Genomic DNA, 17,161 nt, shown 5'->3' with positions numbered 1-17,161 from the left:
CTGTTTTTGTGTGTGTGTGTGTGTGTGTGTTTTTTAAACGGGAGCCTCAGTGCAGCGGGGCTCCCACTGGGGAGCATGGAGCTGGGGTCCCTAGCAGCAGCCTAGTTGGCAAGCTAGACTTTGTCAATTTCAGGGCTCCAGCAGAGCCCTGAACTTGACAAGACAGCCAACAGCAGATGTAAGGCATGCAGGATCTACACGGACGCTGCGTCCCCCTAACTAAGCCCCTGCACCTCTGGGGAGTAGGGCACTTATCTGTGGGAGCAAGGCTGTAGTGTGTACATTGACATAGTTAGGCCAACATAAGCTGCCTTATGTCAACCTAACCATGTAGTGTAGACCACACCTCAGATAATGCATTCTGATAATCACAAGACCAGTGATTATATTGCCAATAATGTGAAGTAGTTCTGCCCAAGCTATTCCTTCCCTATTTACATCTAATCTTAATATTATGTCCCCTAACTTCACAAACCTGCACCACCAGGAAAAGGTTAGCGGTACCATTAATAACTTTACTTATGAAAAAAATCCTCACCTCAAAGCCAATTTTCTCGCGGCAAGAACAAACTGAACTTTTCCTTAGAACAGAGTATATTCACAACACTGCTCTGAACCACTTCCCACTGAAGGAGAAAATCAGTATTCAGAGGTAAAACAATGGTGCCTCAGAGAAACAATTTTCCACTTATTTACTGGTCATTAGTTAATTCCCAAAGCCCATTTGAGATAAATTCACAAAGTTTAGTATATTTCCTTCTCCTCTAAACAGGAACTGGAGAATGCAGTCTGTACTTGAAGGCATTAACTCTTTCATAGAAGTGTACCTCCAAAATTGCATGTTGGACATTTATTAGTGGATGCAGAGCATTATAAATGTTAGTAAAGAAGCCCCAATGGAACCTTGTTACAAAGTGGAGATTAAAACAAAATTACATTATTTTAGCAGGTGGGTTAAAATAAGTTTACAAGTAGCTGTGTCTAAGGGTATGTCTACACTACCCACCAGACTGGGTGGTGGAAGTAGTGGTAGAAATCTGTGAGGGCGTTTAAGTCATCTGTCCAGATAATGAAAAGATCGTTGATGTATCTCAGGGATTTCACTGGTTTTGTGGTGCATTTATCCCAAAATTCTTCTTCAAGGTGTCCCATGTTGCAAGGCACTTCAACACCATTCAGTAGGTACTTTGTTTAAAATAGGTTGGGGGGGGGGGGGGGGGGAGAGAAGGAAGGTGGTTTGACACAGCAGGGCTAAGCTGTGCCACTGACAGGCATGCTGGAGACACTATTACTTTCTAGTCTGTTGCCTTTCTTCCCCTCTCCTGCACCAAAATAACCTCCCTGCATGCAGTGCTCTCTGCTGGGAGATCACACTCATGAGGGACTATCAATGCTGTGCTATTCATGTTGGAGCAGAACTGGTAAGTCCTTCCCTGGTGAACCTGAGATGCAGATCATTGATAAGTGGTAAAGTTACTTTTTGATGGCACAAAAAGTGCCCAGACAAAGGGGAAAACAAGGCCAAGTTAATAAGTACCAGCTTTAAAAGCACAAGTACTAAGTTGCTTCCAACTCACCACTTCCATGTGGACATGGAGCAAATGGGCTTGTTTGTCTTGGCGTGGCTCTGCTAGCTGGTTTATTTTACCTGTAAATTGGATTTACAGGCACTTGTCAAATGCAGCTGCATCCTTTTGATTCATCCCAATCTTAAACTAAAATATTTTCTCCTTAGTCCTTTGTACAGAAGCAATCTGGTAGAATGTTATCTGGAATAGACTAACTATGGCCTAAGGGTTTCTGTCTGGGATCAGGATTCCCTGGGGCATGTATCACAAATCTTTTTTTAAAAAAAAACCAGGATAAAACCATCAAAAGTTGGGGGGGGTTATTATAACTATTTATAAACTAAAAGAACGAGGAGTACTTGTGACACCTTAGAGACTAACAAATTTATTTGGGCATAAGCTTCCGGGGGCTACAGCCCACTTCAACGGATGCATAGAATGGAACATATAGTAAGAATATTGCATTGCAATATTGCATTCTATGCATCCGATGAAGTGGGCTGTAGCCCCCGGAAGCTTATGCCCAAATAAATATATATATATATACACACACACACACACACACAGAAAACATGAAAAGGTGGAGTAAGAGGCTAATTAAGATGAGCTATTATCAGCAGGAGAAAAAAAATTTTTGTAGTGATAATCAAGATGGCCCAAATAATTTCGTGCTTTGAAATAATAGTTTACCCCCCCCAAAAAAAGCCACACACCATCCTTAAGCATTAGTTTTAATTATTTTGTGGCATCCTCATGTGTGCTGGACACATTATAGAAAGTGCATATGACTGGTCCCAGCCCCAGGATGCTTACAGTCTAAGCGATGAACATAACAGCCAGGCAGGGGTATAATCAGACCTCAGCAGGGGACATAGGCGAATGAAAGAAAGATGGTCTCAGTAACTCATATTAGGTAGGTTTCAGAGTAGCAGCCGTGTTAGTCTGTATTAGCAAAAAGAAAAGGAGTACTTGTGGCACCTTAGAGACTAACAAATTTATGTGTTTTGATGGCTTGCTGTTCCCTCCTCAATATATATTTAATGCAAATATTTGTATTGGTGATGCTGCAGAATTATGGTTTTAGTAGCCACCTGAATGAGGCAGAGGTGGAAAATTGACAGATTTCAGAAAACATATCCTGCACAGGAAGAAGCATGGAATAAGGACAAGAGATGTCTCAGACAGAAGGCTACAAAAGGGGCATAGACGTTAGCATAACTGTTAGAGTGGGTCCTGCAGGGTGTGGGGATGAGGGAAGAACATGAAACGAGACCAGGTCAGAGATGGAGGCAAGGGCTGAAAAATGGGGTACCGTGAAAGAACGAATTAGAAGCCTGAACTTGATGTGCAGAAAAATAAGAAAAAAAAGGGCAAGGGGAAGAGGATGACACTGTTGAAGCAAGAGTGTTTTAGCAAGACCCAAGAGAAAGAGACTGTAATAGCTGAGGAGGGAGATGATTAAGGCCTGAACAAGGAGTTGTGCATGTCAGGATAGCACAGAATCATAGAAGACCTCAGGAGGTCATCTAGTCCAACCCCATGCTCAAAGCCCAACTAAATCATCCCAGCCAGGGCTTTGGCAAGCCAGGCCTTAAAAACTCTAAGGATGGAAATCCCACCACCTCCCTAGGTAACCCATTCCAGTGCTTCACCACCCTCCAAGTGAAATAGTTTTTCCTAATATCCAACCTAGACCTCCCCCACTGCAACTTGAGACCATTGCTCCCTGTTCTGTCATCTGCCACCATTGAGAACAGCTAAGAGCCATCCTCTTTGGAACCCCCTTCAGGTACTGAAGGCAGCTATCAAATCCCCCCTCACTCTTCTCTTCTGCAGACTAAATGAGCCCAGTTCCCTCAGCCTCTCCTCAAAATTCATGTGCCCTAGCCCCCTGATAATTTTCGTTGCCCTCCGCTGGACTCTCTCTGATTTGTCCACATCCTTTCTGTAGTGGGGGACCCAAAACTGGATGCAATACTCCAGATGTGGCCTCACCAGTGCCAAATAGAGGGGAATAATCACTTCCCTCGATCTGCTGGCAACGCTCCTAATAATACAGCCCAATATGCCATTAGTCTTCTTGGCAACAAGGGCACACTGCTGACTCATATCCAGCTTCTCGTCCACTGTCACCCCTAGGTCCTTTTCTGCAGAATTGCCGCTTAGCCAGTCAGTCCCCAGCCTGTAGCAGTGCATGGGATTCTTCTGCCCTACGTGCAGGACTCTGCACTTGTCCTTGTTGAACCTCAGCAGATTTCTTTTGGCCCAATCCTCTATAATTTGTCTAGGTCACTCTGGACTCTATCCTTACCCTCCAGTGTATCAACCTCTCCCCCAGCTTAGTGTCATCTGCGAACTTGCTGAGGGTGCAATCCATCCCATCAGCCAGGTCATTAATGAAGATGTTGAACAAAACCAGCACTAAGACCAACCCCTGGAGCACTCTGCTTGATACCAGCTGCCAACTAGACATCGAGCCGTTGATCACTACCCATCAAACCCAATGATCTAACCAGCTTTCTATCCATCTTATAGTCCATTCATCCAATCCATACTTCTTTAACTTGCCGGTAAGAATATTGTCGGAGACCATATCAAAAGCTTTGCTAAAGTCAAGATATATCATGTCCACCGCTTTCCCCATATACACAGAGCCAGTTATCTCATCATAGAAGGCAATCAGGTTGGTCAGGCATGACTTGCTCTTGGTGAATCCATGCTGACTGTTCCTGATCACCTCCCTCTTCTCCAAGTGCTTCAAAATGGCTTCCTTAAGAAGCTGCTCCATGATTTTTCCAGGGACTGAGGTGAGGCTGACTGGTCTGTAGTTCCCCTGGATTCTCCTTCTTCCCTTTTTTAAAGATAGGCAATCATCTGGGACCTTCCCCGGTCGCCATGAGTTTTCAGAGATAATAGCCAATGGCTCTGCAATCACAGCAGCCAACTCCCTCAGCACCCTCGGATGCATTGCATTCAGTCCCATGGACTTGTGTATGTCCAGCTTTTCTAAATAGCCCTTAACCTGTTCTTTCACCACGGAGGGCTGCTCATCTCCTCCCCATACTGTGCTGCCCAGTGCAGCAGTCTGGGACCTTGTCTGTGAAGACTGAGGCAAAAAAAGCATTGAGTACTTCATTGATGTGGAAAAAGCTGGTCACTAGGTTGCCTCCCCCATTCAGTAAGAGGCCCACACTTTCCCTGACCTTTTTCTTGTTGCTAACATATTTGTAGAAACCCTTCTTGTTACCCTTCACATCCCTTGCTAGCCGCAACTCCAGTTAGCAGGGGTAGAGTTTTTAAACGCTGAAGGAAAGAGAGACAGAGGCGAAAGAGGAAATGCCGTAAGTCACGACCTTCCTCTGAGTCTCCCAGTACATACTGAACTGTTCGGGCTTGTCTACACTTACTGGGGGATCATGAGCGGCGATCGATGCATCGGTAGTTGATTTAGCGGGTCTAGTGAAGACCTGCTAAATCAACCGCAGCTCACTCTCTGGTCGACTCCTGCACTCCACCGGATCAAGAGGAGTAGGGGGAGTCGGTGGGAGAGCATCTCCCGTTGACACTGAGTAGTGTGGACCCCACGGTAGAGTAGATCTAAGCTATGTCGATTTGAGTTACACTATTCACGTAACCCAAATTGCGTAGCTTAGATCGAACTTCCCCTGTAGACAAGGCCTTAATTAGCTCTTATGGGCAGGGACAGTACAGTACCGAGTGCACCCTCTGCACAGAGTCAATTCTTTTTTAAAACCAGAAAAAACACTTGAGAATTCCACGTGAGAGAAGAGAAGCTCATTACATTATGCAAAGAGGAAACAGTCAGAACCTTCTTTTAAACAAATCTACCAAAGCAAACACAAGGAAAGATTTCAGCAGGAGCCAGGAACTGCGGGAAGATTCTCTTGTAATTCAAGCAATGCCTTTATCTGAAGCAGACAGATGCTGTTGTACAGACAAGGCTGGGGCTGTACTGTGTGTGTTCACCCCTCCCAGCCCTGCTACAGCTCACTCTGAGTCATTCTCCATTAGCAGAGGTGTGGGCAAACAACAGTTAAACAGCATTCTTTACAGGTATCCTACACAAAGCAAAGTCTTGAGACTCCTGAAAAGCAACACAGTATAGTGGTACACTGAGCCAAGTCAACTGGGCAAGGCCTAATTGTGTAACCATTTTCTGAGCCAGGGACTGGAAACAATACTTAGATTTCTATAATGAGCTGAAGTACTTTTTCAAGTAGTCCCAGCAGGTCAAGCACCAAGTGTTAGTCAGCAGAGAACATTGATAATGGGATTTATTGTAGCAGAGATACAAAACAGTCACAGGCTGTTGTCGTAGTTTTAATCCCATCAGAAAGACTCAACATGTGTGTTGATCAGAGTGTTAATTTCTCCTACCTGCCAACAGAACACAGGTCATTTTCCCTATTACAATGCATCCTTCTGGGAACCTCCATGTGAAGCTGACATGGCCAATTCCTTACAGTAATTTCCTGACTTAAATGCCTTATGAGACGAAGGACACTTCATGAGATCAGAGCATCTCATGCACTAACAACTATGCAGCAGAGGGAGTGTACAGGAGGAGACCCACTCTTCATGAGCTGCTAGCCTTGGATAAAATAACAATTGAAAAAATATTCTTTTGCAAGTGTGGCAATCATTTTTCCAGCATCCCTTTAGGACTATATCTTTGCTGCAAAGTTAACTCTGACTCCTTTCTGGGTGTTGCCCCTAGCCCAGCTCCCATCCACACACAGATGTCTCACTGGAGCATGGTGGGGCTGCCTAGCCAGCAAATACGGGGATATAGGCTAAAGCCCAAGCATTGCTTATACTAGGGTTGGTAAATCCTGCTAATGCCGTCCGATTGTTCCATCTCTCCTGCTCCCTGGGTGCTCAAAAGGACAGTCAAGTTCTCCCACAATTCACTGAGAAGGAGTCTGAGCAGCTCAGATTTCTGTAGTGCTTAGAACCTTGGGATATCCCCCCAGAAGTCCTACCGCCTCACACGACCCAGTAAAGCACTAGCGTGGATGCAGTGGAGTGGACACACTCGACTACAGCCGCTTACACCTGAGCTAAGCCAACCTGCATTAACTCTGCAGTGAAGATTGTATACCTTTGTTACTCTGAGGGCCATGCTAAATCCATTCTCCTCCTGGAGGAGGAGCAAATGATCTCCCTTCCAAGTCCATCCGTTCTTAAGTAGCTGGAAGTTGTGGCTGTTGAACGACACAAAGTAAACTCCCCGGAAGTAAGAGTGCTATAGGTAGCTCTTGATCTGGTGAGCAGGAAACCACAATGCAAAGTCTAACGTGAGTCACACAGCCAGATAAAATCACCCCATGCTAGGAAGGCTCCTCTGTGACAGGAGGGTGTGTCTTCTACCAACATGGATACTCTCTCACCTGTTTATCCTTCTGTTTAAATGATGAACGTCACCTAATCTCTTCATCAGAAGCTCCCAAAACCCCAAATCGACAAGAATCTAAATGCCAGCTCTGAAAGCGAGGGACAAACAAAGCCAGCCCTGTTTTATGTTTTTGCATATAGGCTAGAGGAAGTACTCATGACAAGCACACAACTCATGCTAGCCCTTCACCCTTTCAGAGCAATGCAGAGACACTCTACAAGACACACGTCATGTGTGGGGCTTGAAAATTTACCAGACACCTAACAGCTGGAGGACCCAACCTACTAGCCCAGAGGCAGAAATGTAAAATGAAGAAGGTGGGGGCTCCAGCAGGGAGGTGCTAGGGCAAGACTCTGCTGAGTAGCCCAGCTTTCACCCCGCCCCCCAAACACCTACTGGGGAGGGCATATGGATTTTGGCATGGACTCTACTTGGAGGCATCCTCTTTCATATCCTCCGGTTATCAGGTGTCTGAACGGCTGCTGCAGACATGGGGGGTAGTTTCCACCCCTCTCCCTCAGTACCCTGTGAGTAACTGCTGTGCCTAATTCCATAGCTCCACGCAGCATCCCTAAGGAGCACTAGTGTGAAATGGACTATTCTTGACAGCTTCACAGCTGCCCACAGGTTTCTAAATAGCAGCAGAAAAACTGACCAGATGTCCTGATTTCACACTGCTGCTGCTTGTGGCTCCAGTGCCTCTCCTTGGCAGAACCAACTTTCTTCATGCTCAGAGCTTGTCTAAACAGAAAAGGTTATCTGTACACTTATACACTTATACCAGCCTAACATATCATTTATAGATTGCTATTGTTATTTGTATTAGCAGACCACGAGGTACACCAGCATAAATCCCTGTGTGAACATTCTTAGCAACTTAAACTAAACCAGAAAGAAGCACTAATTCTGGAATAAGAACGTCTACGCTGGGAGTTATGCCAGTAGAACGACAACAGTGTAATTACACCAGAGGTTAACGTCACAGCCATTAGGGCTAGTTATAATTTAATTAGATGAAAGTTTATATTCTGCAGAAATTGGTGGCTTAGCTACCAACTCTAGCAAGGGAAAGCTACTCACTCACTAGCAGAGGATTTTTCACATTCAATTCAGGTCACCCAAAATCAGAACTCAGATTTATGAGAGGGGCAAAAATTATCTGGTCGATCAAATGAAAAACAAGGAACAGGGTAGTTAGCTGCCCAAGAACGTCGTCACAGGACAGAGAAGGCTGCAGTCTTCAACCCCAGAACATTACTACAGATAGAGTGATACCAACTGTTGGCACAGAAAGAGCTAAATCACATGCTGGGTACCAGGTGCTGTGAGTTACATCTGTAAATTACTCGGAGTTCAGATACATCTTTGGCCATCTTCCCTGTAAAGCTCTCAGCACAAACAGTAAATTGTCCTCTCTTGTGTAGGCCTACCTACACACCCATTACAGTCAGCAACAGCAATTTGAGGCCTGGTCTACACTGGCGGGGAGGGGGGGAGGGGAGGGGCGGGGCGAGAAATCGATCTAAGTTACGCAACTTCAGCTACGTGAATAACATAGCTGAAGTCAACGTACTTAGATATACTTACTGCGGTGTCTTCAACGCTCCCCCGTCAACTCCGCCTGCATCTCTCGCCCTGGTGCAGTACCAGAGTCAGGAGAGCACTCGGCGGTTGATTTATCGTGTCTAGACTAGACGCGATAAATCGACCCCCACTGGATCAATCGCTGCCTGTCGATCCAGCCGGTAATGTAGACAACCCTTTTCCCGCCCTGGAGGTATAGCATATCTGTAACAGGCCAGTCATTTGGCCTGCTGTGGAAGTTCACTGTTCAATAGGGCCACGTTGAAGACACTGGACACGTATTTCAAAAACTTGGTACCCAAAAGGAGCAGAGAGCAACGTGCTATCCCAGGCTAAATTTCAGAAAGCTACCTTGCGCTGTCCGACAAGACTGTAACAGATACCGTAGCACATGTCACAGCAGATCTATTAGGAAACAGGTTTAGACCTTCAACAAGGACATAAGAAAAATAACGTGTGTTGGCAGATACCAGTCACTCTATCCTACAATCGTTGTAACAGGCAGGACGATTAGTAATGCTGTAAAGGTCTGGCAGCATTCGTTATATGCCCCACTCCGCTTTAAAAACCAACACTGCAGTATTTTAAAATGCTTACACCATTTTTCCAGAGATTAACTAAACTCACTCTCTGAGATTCAAGAGCATCCTGCCAAAGCTTCCCCTTCTCCACACACCCACGGCTTCCATCTTGAGGGAGAATGAAAAAGAATGCAGACTATTTTCGTGGGAGTGGTAGGAACTGGCCATTCAACTGCTTTGGCTTCAAACCTGATATGCAAGTTGTTAGCACTAACTGAAAAGCACTGGAAAGTCCTCCGAGTTGGAGAAATAAAGAAGTCATTTTTAACTTGGGGCGGGGGGGGGGGGGGGGGTAGTTTTTAAAAATGAGACCCTGTAGTCAGTCAGTAATGCACACTAAGCCCTATCAGTATTCTGAAAAGCAAATCCTAATTTTCTGAGGAGCTTGTGTTTTCAGAAACAGCAGCTGAGAGTGTGCCACAGACACTTTCAATTAATTCATGACAGCAGCATTCTACATGATGGAGAACACATTATTCTTAGTCTACAGACTCCTGGAGAATTCTGGAGTGCTCAGGACTGGAACAGAGCACATTCTGAAGCCAATGCTAAGAAATCAGCAGCCCAAGTTTGCGTGGGAAGAAAGCCAGAAAATATCTAAAAAGCACTCTGGAGACCAGAAGAACCTAGAAAGTGTGAAGTGTAATGACAAAGAGGGTTGCAAACACCACTTGATTTGTCCAATATAGTAACAGGCCTCTAGGAGCAGTTTGTTTGCCACATCCACCCAGCACACTTCAACCACATCATTTTTGCTACTGTCACCCATTAACATGCTATTAAAAAAATCAACAGAATAGTTGGACGTCTAGTACCTGGTGCACTGTGTCACAGTAGAGGTGCTGTAGCTAGAACATTCAGCACAAGTCAACTTACTCAATACTACCAAAGTAATGCAGATGTTTCACAGCTGCCTATAGCATATTCACATGCAAGATCAATTAAGCACATGGGTGCAGCCTAAGATATGGCTCTCTCTGCACTGGTTGGTTTTGATCAGGCCAATGTTTTTAATTAGGTCTTAGAAGTAAATTCTAAATAAATTCTAACCATGCCATGCTTTCCATCCATACTATGTGTCTAATCTGTGAAGACTTGGTTGGGGTAAAGCCTCTCTTCTGGTGAGCCACCTCACAGTTTCATACCACAAGGCAATTGTGCTTGACAGGAATACTGCTGCAGATGAATCTGCTCAGAGTGAAGCTCTGCAGAGATCCTTTGACTGCAGCTCCTAACCAGACCAGACCAGAATGAGACCAGGCCCATTTATTTTCAAAGCATGAAGCAAGATACCCCTCCAACCCCTTTTTCTCCACCTTCCCCAATAATATGGTTTAAAGAACAGTTATTTCTCATGGGGGAGGGGAAGAATGAGAAGCAGAAGATGGAGGAATCTAAGTAACACCAGCTGCAGCAAAGAAAGACTATGAATACGCTCTCTTATGGGCAAATTCATTGTTACCGTACGTAACAGATATCATAATAAGCACATTAGAAATGCTTAAGATAGACTAATGCCTCCTGCCCAGATCTCAGTATTACCTTCCTGTTTATAACAGATCCTCAGTGGGAGGATAGTACTGAGTCTCCATATGCCATATAGCAACTGGGAGATTCCAGAAAAATCAGCACTTCCTGATGCATAATATCTAATTCTGCCTGCAGCATCTGTACATGCAGAACTTCCTGCTTATTACATCTGGGCCCATGGAAAAGAAGCCCTTGAGGAATTCCACCATGATTTCAACAATTTCCATCCTACCATCAACCTCAGCCTAGACCAATCCACACAAGCGGTCCATTTCCTGGACACTACTGGGCTAATAAGCGAAGGTCACATAAACACCACCCTACACCGGAAACCTACTGACTGCTATGCCTACCTACATGCCTCCAGTTTCCATCCAGGACACACCACACAATCCATTGTCTACAGCCAAGCTCTAACATACAACCGCATTTGCTCCAACCCCTCAGACAGAGACAAACACTTACAGGATCTCTATCAAGCATTCTTAAAACTACAATACCCACCTGCTGAAGTGAAAAAACAGATTGACAGAGCCAAAAGAGTACCCAGAAGTCACCTTCTACAGGACAGGCACAACAAAGAAAATAACAGAACGCCACTAGCTGTCACCTTCAGCCCCCAACATAAACCTCTCCAACGCATCATCAAAGATCTACAGCCTATCCTGAAGAATGATCCCTCACTCTCACAGATCTTGGGAGACAGACTAGTCCTCGCTTACAGACAGCCCCCCAACCTGAAGCAAATACTCTCCAGCAACCATACAACAAAAACACTAACCCAGGAACCTATCCTTGCAACAAAGCCTGATGTCAACTCTGTCCACAGATCTATTCAGGGGACACCATCATAGTGCCCAATCACATCAGCCACACTATCAGAGGCTCGTTAACCTGAACATCTACCAGTGTGATATATGCCATCATGTGCCAGCAATGCCCCTCTGCCTTGTACATTGGCCAAACCAGACCGTCTCTATGCAAAAGAATAAATGGACACAAATCTGACATCAGGAATCATAACATTCAAAAACCCGTAGGAGAACACTTCAACCTCTCTGGCCACCCAGTAACAGATTTAAAGGTGGCAATTTTGCAACAGAAAAGCTTCAAAAACAGACTCCAAAGAGAAACTGCTGAGCTTGAATTAATATGCAAACTAGATACCATTAACTTGGGTTTGAATAGAGACTGGGAGTGGCTGGGTCATTACACATATTGAATCTATTTCCCCATGTTAAGTATCCTCACACCTTCTCGTCAACTGTCTAAATGGCCCATCTTGATTATCACTACAAAAGTTTTTTTCTCCTGCTGATAATAGCTCATCTTGATTAATTAGTCTCTTACTCCACCTTTTCATGTTTTGTGTGTGTGCGCGTGTGTGTGTTTATACATATCTTCTTACTGTATGTTCCATTCTATGCATCCGATGAAGTGGGCTGTAGCCCATGGAAGCTTGTGCTCAAATAAATTTGTTAGTCTCTAAGGTGCCACAAGTACTCCTGTTTTTTGCAGATACAGACTAACTGAAATAAGCAGGTTTCAGAGTAGCAGCTGTGTTAGTGTTCTTCTAGAGCCTGAGCTGAAGATCACAGATCAGGAATCTGCAAGCTCTTCGCAAGCTGGAGGCTTGGAGTCATAGAGACTAACAACCAGCAGGACTTTGCATCTTTACAAAGCAACTAAAACCAAGGTACCTGTGTTACAAGACAACAGAATGAGGCTTTCACATAACTAATAGTGAGACTTTGAATCTTAGGATGCTTTATTCACAGCACTATTTTGTTTGTCTCAAGAATAAGGAAAGAGGTGACTGTAGAAGGAGAATGAATAGAAAGCTACTTGTCATTGATAATTCCAAGAGAAAAGCAAGCTAAAGATGGAGATTTTATGACCCATAGTTATGCTATAAAAAGCCACCCACTGTAGCATTTTTTAAGAACCAACTTTTGCTTTTGGCTTATTAAAAATTACCAAGATTACACCCCAAAATCATAGGGGTGAACTCCTCAGTATGCTTTCATTTTTGAGCCTGCCAGCGACCAGCATTCCCTGTCTAGGTACTTATATGGCCCCATCACTGCAATATCCAAGTAGCTCCCACGAGTAAAAAGTTACAATATTTCTCACTTCCTTCTTTGCTGACAAGAAGAGGGCTTGGGTCGTTTTTTCCCTCTCCTGGGCAGAGCACAGGACTGGGACTCAGACAACTCAGGTTCAATTTCCAGCTCTGCCATTTCTTTGCTGGGAGACCTTGAAGCGTAGGGAAATGACTTGCCCAATTTCCCCATCTGTAAAATGGGAACAAGTATACCAACTGCCTGCGTAAACTGCTTTGAGGCTTATGGATGAAAAACATGCATTATATAAGAGATCAGCATTACTGTAACTAAGTAGTGAATACGTTATTGCAGGAAGGGCTGGGTTTCCTTCAAGCCTCCCCAACACGAAGACCTGAAGTAGTAATTTGTGTTTTCTTACCTATCCACCCTATTTGGAGTACACATTGAGATCACTTCTTAGCCTGCACCCATTGTATACGTCCCTAAAGTATTGGAGGGAACCAGATTAAGTACCTTATGGCAGAGCCCTTGTCTACAATCACTGTGAAGCACCAAGTACGCCCATGGCCCCGAACAACAATGCTTATTGTTAAACAACTGTTTGCTGGTAAGCTTGTGTACCACTGGAGAATCGTACATACACAACTATTCTCCTTTCAATGGCAGAAAGTTTTAAAGAGAATACTTCCTTCAAGATAGTACTCTGGATGCTGGAGGCAATAAATGAGTGTGCTTGAGCAGACCCCATATTATATCCTTCAGACTTTTCAGGTTTCTTTGCCATCTTTAATAATACAAGGCTGCACTTCATAGAATTTTACATACAGCAAAATTAGCATTGGGCTTGCAGATGACCTTGAACAAGAAACCTTTACTTTGGATTCCAAACCTCCATCCTTTCAGTAGCAGAAATAATTTGCACACTGACACGTGTCACAAGATGGGATGCTGAGATACATATGCAGAATCAGAAGTTAGAAATAAGATTAAAAAAAAAGTAGGCCACATTTCTTCTGCCACCTCCACTCAAATTTACTGTGATTGGAGGTGCTGTAGTGTCCAAAGGCCCAATCAAGACTGAGGTCCCACTGTCTGCATCACTGAGGTGGGCACCATATCCACCCAAGAATTTGCTCTCTCAACAGACAGCACTGGCCAGGAGGGTTGGGAGAGAACAGCAAAAAAAAAAAAAAAAAAAAGGTAGCCATCTGTTCTATGCAGTTTTCCAGTTGGTTTTCAGCCACTAACTTCCAAACTTGGGGAAGTGAATCATTATCTCCATTTTACCCTGCACTTCCCTACCTCAGAGGAGTGTTATGAAGACAAATACATTTCAAGGTTGTGGGACATAATCTATAGGAATGGGAGCCCTGAGGAATTAAGATAAAGACACAATTTTAGCCCCTTCAGCTGCAAACACTTATGCATGAGCGCAGTCCCAAGGAAGTCAGAGACTATTCATATGATTAATGCTACATGTCTGCTTAAATAAGTATTTGCAGGATAATGGGCTACATTTTCAATCTTGTGGTTTTTGCCTATATCAGCTTTAGAAGATTCAAGGAAGATACATTTTAAATGCTGTTTAAAAAATGCCCCAGTGGTAGGGTAACAAATAAATTTTAATATAAAGTTGCATTAACACAAATTTTCAAAGCCTGAACAGGACTTGATTTTTTTTTATTTTTTTTTTTAAACCAAGTGATTTAAACCAGTCTATCCCAGTTCCTAATCTGTAAAATGGAGATAAGAACACTCCTCTTTCCACATGGTATGGTGAGACTAAATAAGCAATTGCTAGGATAATGGAAGCCATGTAAGTACCTACAATACATAGAGCAATTCTGGTCTTTGAGCACAAGAGTCCTCTGCTGCTGGTTTGCTCAGGAGACCTGGCTCTTACAAGGGATGGCCCAAGACTGTGGCACTCGCTCCCTTATCCACCATTTCCAGCCCATGCACAAAGCACAGTTCTTCCCTCTTGCTTTTCAATTAACCCGACGTGCCATGGGTTTGGAAAGGCATCCATACACAATCATTCCCCTTGTGTGAGGAACAGAGGAACCCCACTTGACTGGTATTAATCACTAGGTTTAACTCCTGAAGGTGCTCAGATACCATGGTGATAAGTGCTGTATAAAAAAACCTAAATGGGATATAATACCATGCTAGTAGAGGAGAACAGACAGGGAAACTAAGCAGAAGGTGAAGTTAACGAGTCTAGTTTCACTATTGATGGGGGGAGCTGGGGCGTGAATATCAATTATAAAAAAAAAATCCAATTTTTAAAGTTATTTTGATCTGAGTGAAGTTTTATTAGTACCACAGATAAAGAAAATATTATTTTAATATGATTCTTATGTCAAGTGTCCCTAAAACGTTATAAAAGGGACCACAAGTTTTGGTACAACATCTGCTTCTGTATCCTGAAATTTGGATACCCCCAAAAAGTCTACTTGTATTTACAATCATTTCCTTAAATAGGTTTCATCGATATAGACTTACGCATTGTTCCCACACATTTTAAGCTGTATTATCTACAGCAGAGGATCAGCTTCTGTATAAGAACATCCATCAGTTTTGCACAATAAACAGCAACGTGCACCCACGTATTTATCATGGTTGAAGCCATAAAGGTATTTGCAGCCGAACACAGCTCTAGTCCCACAACTCCCATTAACAGACCCCATGCACCAAGCTGACAGTACACTCCTACTGTGGGAAGCCACAAGCCCAGTCAACAACACTGGAACACAAACAGCCAGGTGTAGACACCCGCTGTATTCAGAACATAGTGCGAGAACCCCATCCTGTGTCACCCCTAGTTGACTCAGTCATGTTACAAAAGCTGCTGCTGCCCAAATGAGTCTGATTAGACCAGCAGTTCTCAAACTTTTGTACTGGTGACCCCTTTCACACAGCAAGCCTCTGAGTGCGACCCACCCTTATAAATTAAAAGCACGCTTTTATATATTTAACACCATTATACATGTTGGAGGCAAAGCGGAGTTTGGGGTGGAGGCTGACTGCTCGCGACCCCCCCATGTAATAACCTTGGGACCCCTTGAGGGGTCCCAACCGCCAGTTTGCAAACCCCTGGATTAGAAAGAGAAGGATTTTCTCAGCCTGGGAAAAGATTGCATGGAAAGTGAGGGTCAGGCAGCAAAAGCTTTTTTTTTTTCAAAAACAAAAACAAAAACAAAAAACCACACCCGTTTAAAAGGAGCAGAGCAGCCCCAACCACGACCAAGGTGAAAGCTTTTCCCGTGGGCTCCATTATACTTTAATCCCACCCTCAGCGTTATACACGGGAAGAGCCTTCCAGGGGACGGCAGAGGAGCCGGCTGCGGCTATCACGCTTGGCCGGCTTCATGCAGAGGCACGTGCCCCCCGGATCAGACGGAGGATCGCACCTCACCCCGCGCCGGCTCCAGCCGGCTCCACGCGGCCGCGGGGCCCCGCGCCCGGGGCCGCCCCGGATCTCCGGCGGCAGCCGCAGGGGCCGGGCGGGGCGCGAGCCGGGCGCGGGGAGCCAGCACCCGCCCCTGGGCAGGCGGGGCGGCGGCGGGGCCGGGGAAGGCGCCGTGCACGCTGCGGGCACCGACACCCCCCACCGCGCGCGTGCCCGGGGCGCCTCCCGCCTGTCACGGCGCCCCGGGGTGCGTCGGCGGGGGGAGGGGCCGGGCCGCCGCCTGAGGCACGTTGCCTCGGGAAAGGCCCCCCCCGCCCGGGGCTCCCCACACAGGAACCCCCCCCGCCCCACGAACCCCCCGCCCGGGGCTCCCCACACAGGAACCCCCCCCGCCCCCACGAACCCCCCCCCGGGGCTCCCCACACAGGAACCCCCCCCCCGCCCCACGAACCCCCCCCCGGGGCTCCCCACACAGGAACCCCCCCCGCCCCACGAACCCCCCCCCGGGGCTCCCCACACAGGAACCCCCCCCGCCCCACGAACCTCCCCCCGGGGCTCCCCACACAGGAACCCCCCCCGCCCCATGAACCCCCCCCCCCGCGGCTCCCCACACAGAACCCCCCCCGCCCCATCACCTCCGGGGCTCCCCGCACGCCCCCTCCAGCCCTCAGGCACCTTGTACTTGTCGAAGCCGGCCAGCTGCTCGGGGGTCACGTACTCGTAGCCGGCCATGGCGGCGGCGGGGCGAGCGAGGAAGCGGCCGGTCTGACAGCAGCAGCCGCGAGGGGACTAGCGGCGCGGAGCGGACCTGACTTGTCCCCCGTCGGCTGCCGTAGCCGCCTCCCGAATCACGCTCAGGCCCTCCCCGGGCTCGGCATCAGCCCACCTGGCGTGCCTGCTGACGTCACCGCGTCGGCCCTCCCGCTGCCGCCATCTTGGGACAGGCAGGGGCAGGCCCTGCCTGTGATCACGTGGCACCTCCCAGCCATGCAGCAGGTGGCCCT

At 46.2% G+C, this 17,161-nt stretch overlaps 1 protein-coding gene across 1 annotated transcript in view; it reads right to left on the bottom strand.

The window, feature by feature from the left end:
- SELENOI (selenoprotein I) overlaps window positions 1-17,161 on the bottom strand; it is a 64,828-nt gene extending 47,667 nt beyond the window's left edge. Inside the window, exon 1 of the mRNA XM_037893741.2 lies at window positions 16,833-17,161. Within this exon, the coding sequence (XP_037749669.1) occupies window positions 16,833-16,889 (57 nt within the window). The 5' untranslated portion in view covers window positions 16,890-17,161. The remainder of the gene's footprint in view (window positions 1-16,832) is intronic.

This window comes from Chelonia mydas, chromosome 3, assembly GCF_015237465.2.
Source record: "Chelonia mydas isolate rCheMyd1 chromosome 3, rCheMyd1.pri.v2, whole genome shotgun sequence".
NCBI classification, from domain to species: Eukaryota; Metazoa; Chordata; order Testudines; family Cheloniidae; genus Chelonia; species Chelonia mydas.
This window is presented reverse-complemented; position numbering and strand designations above follow the sequence as displayed.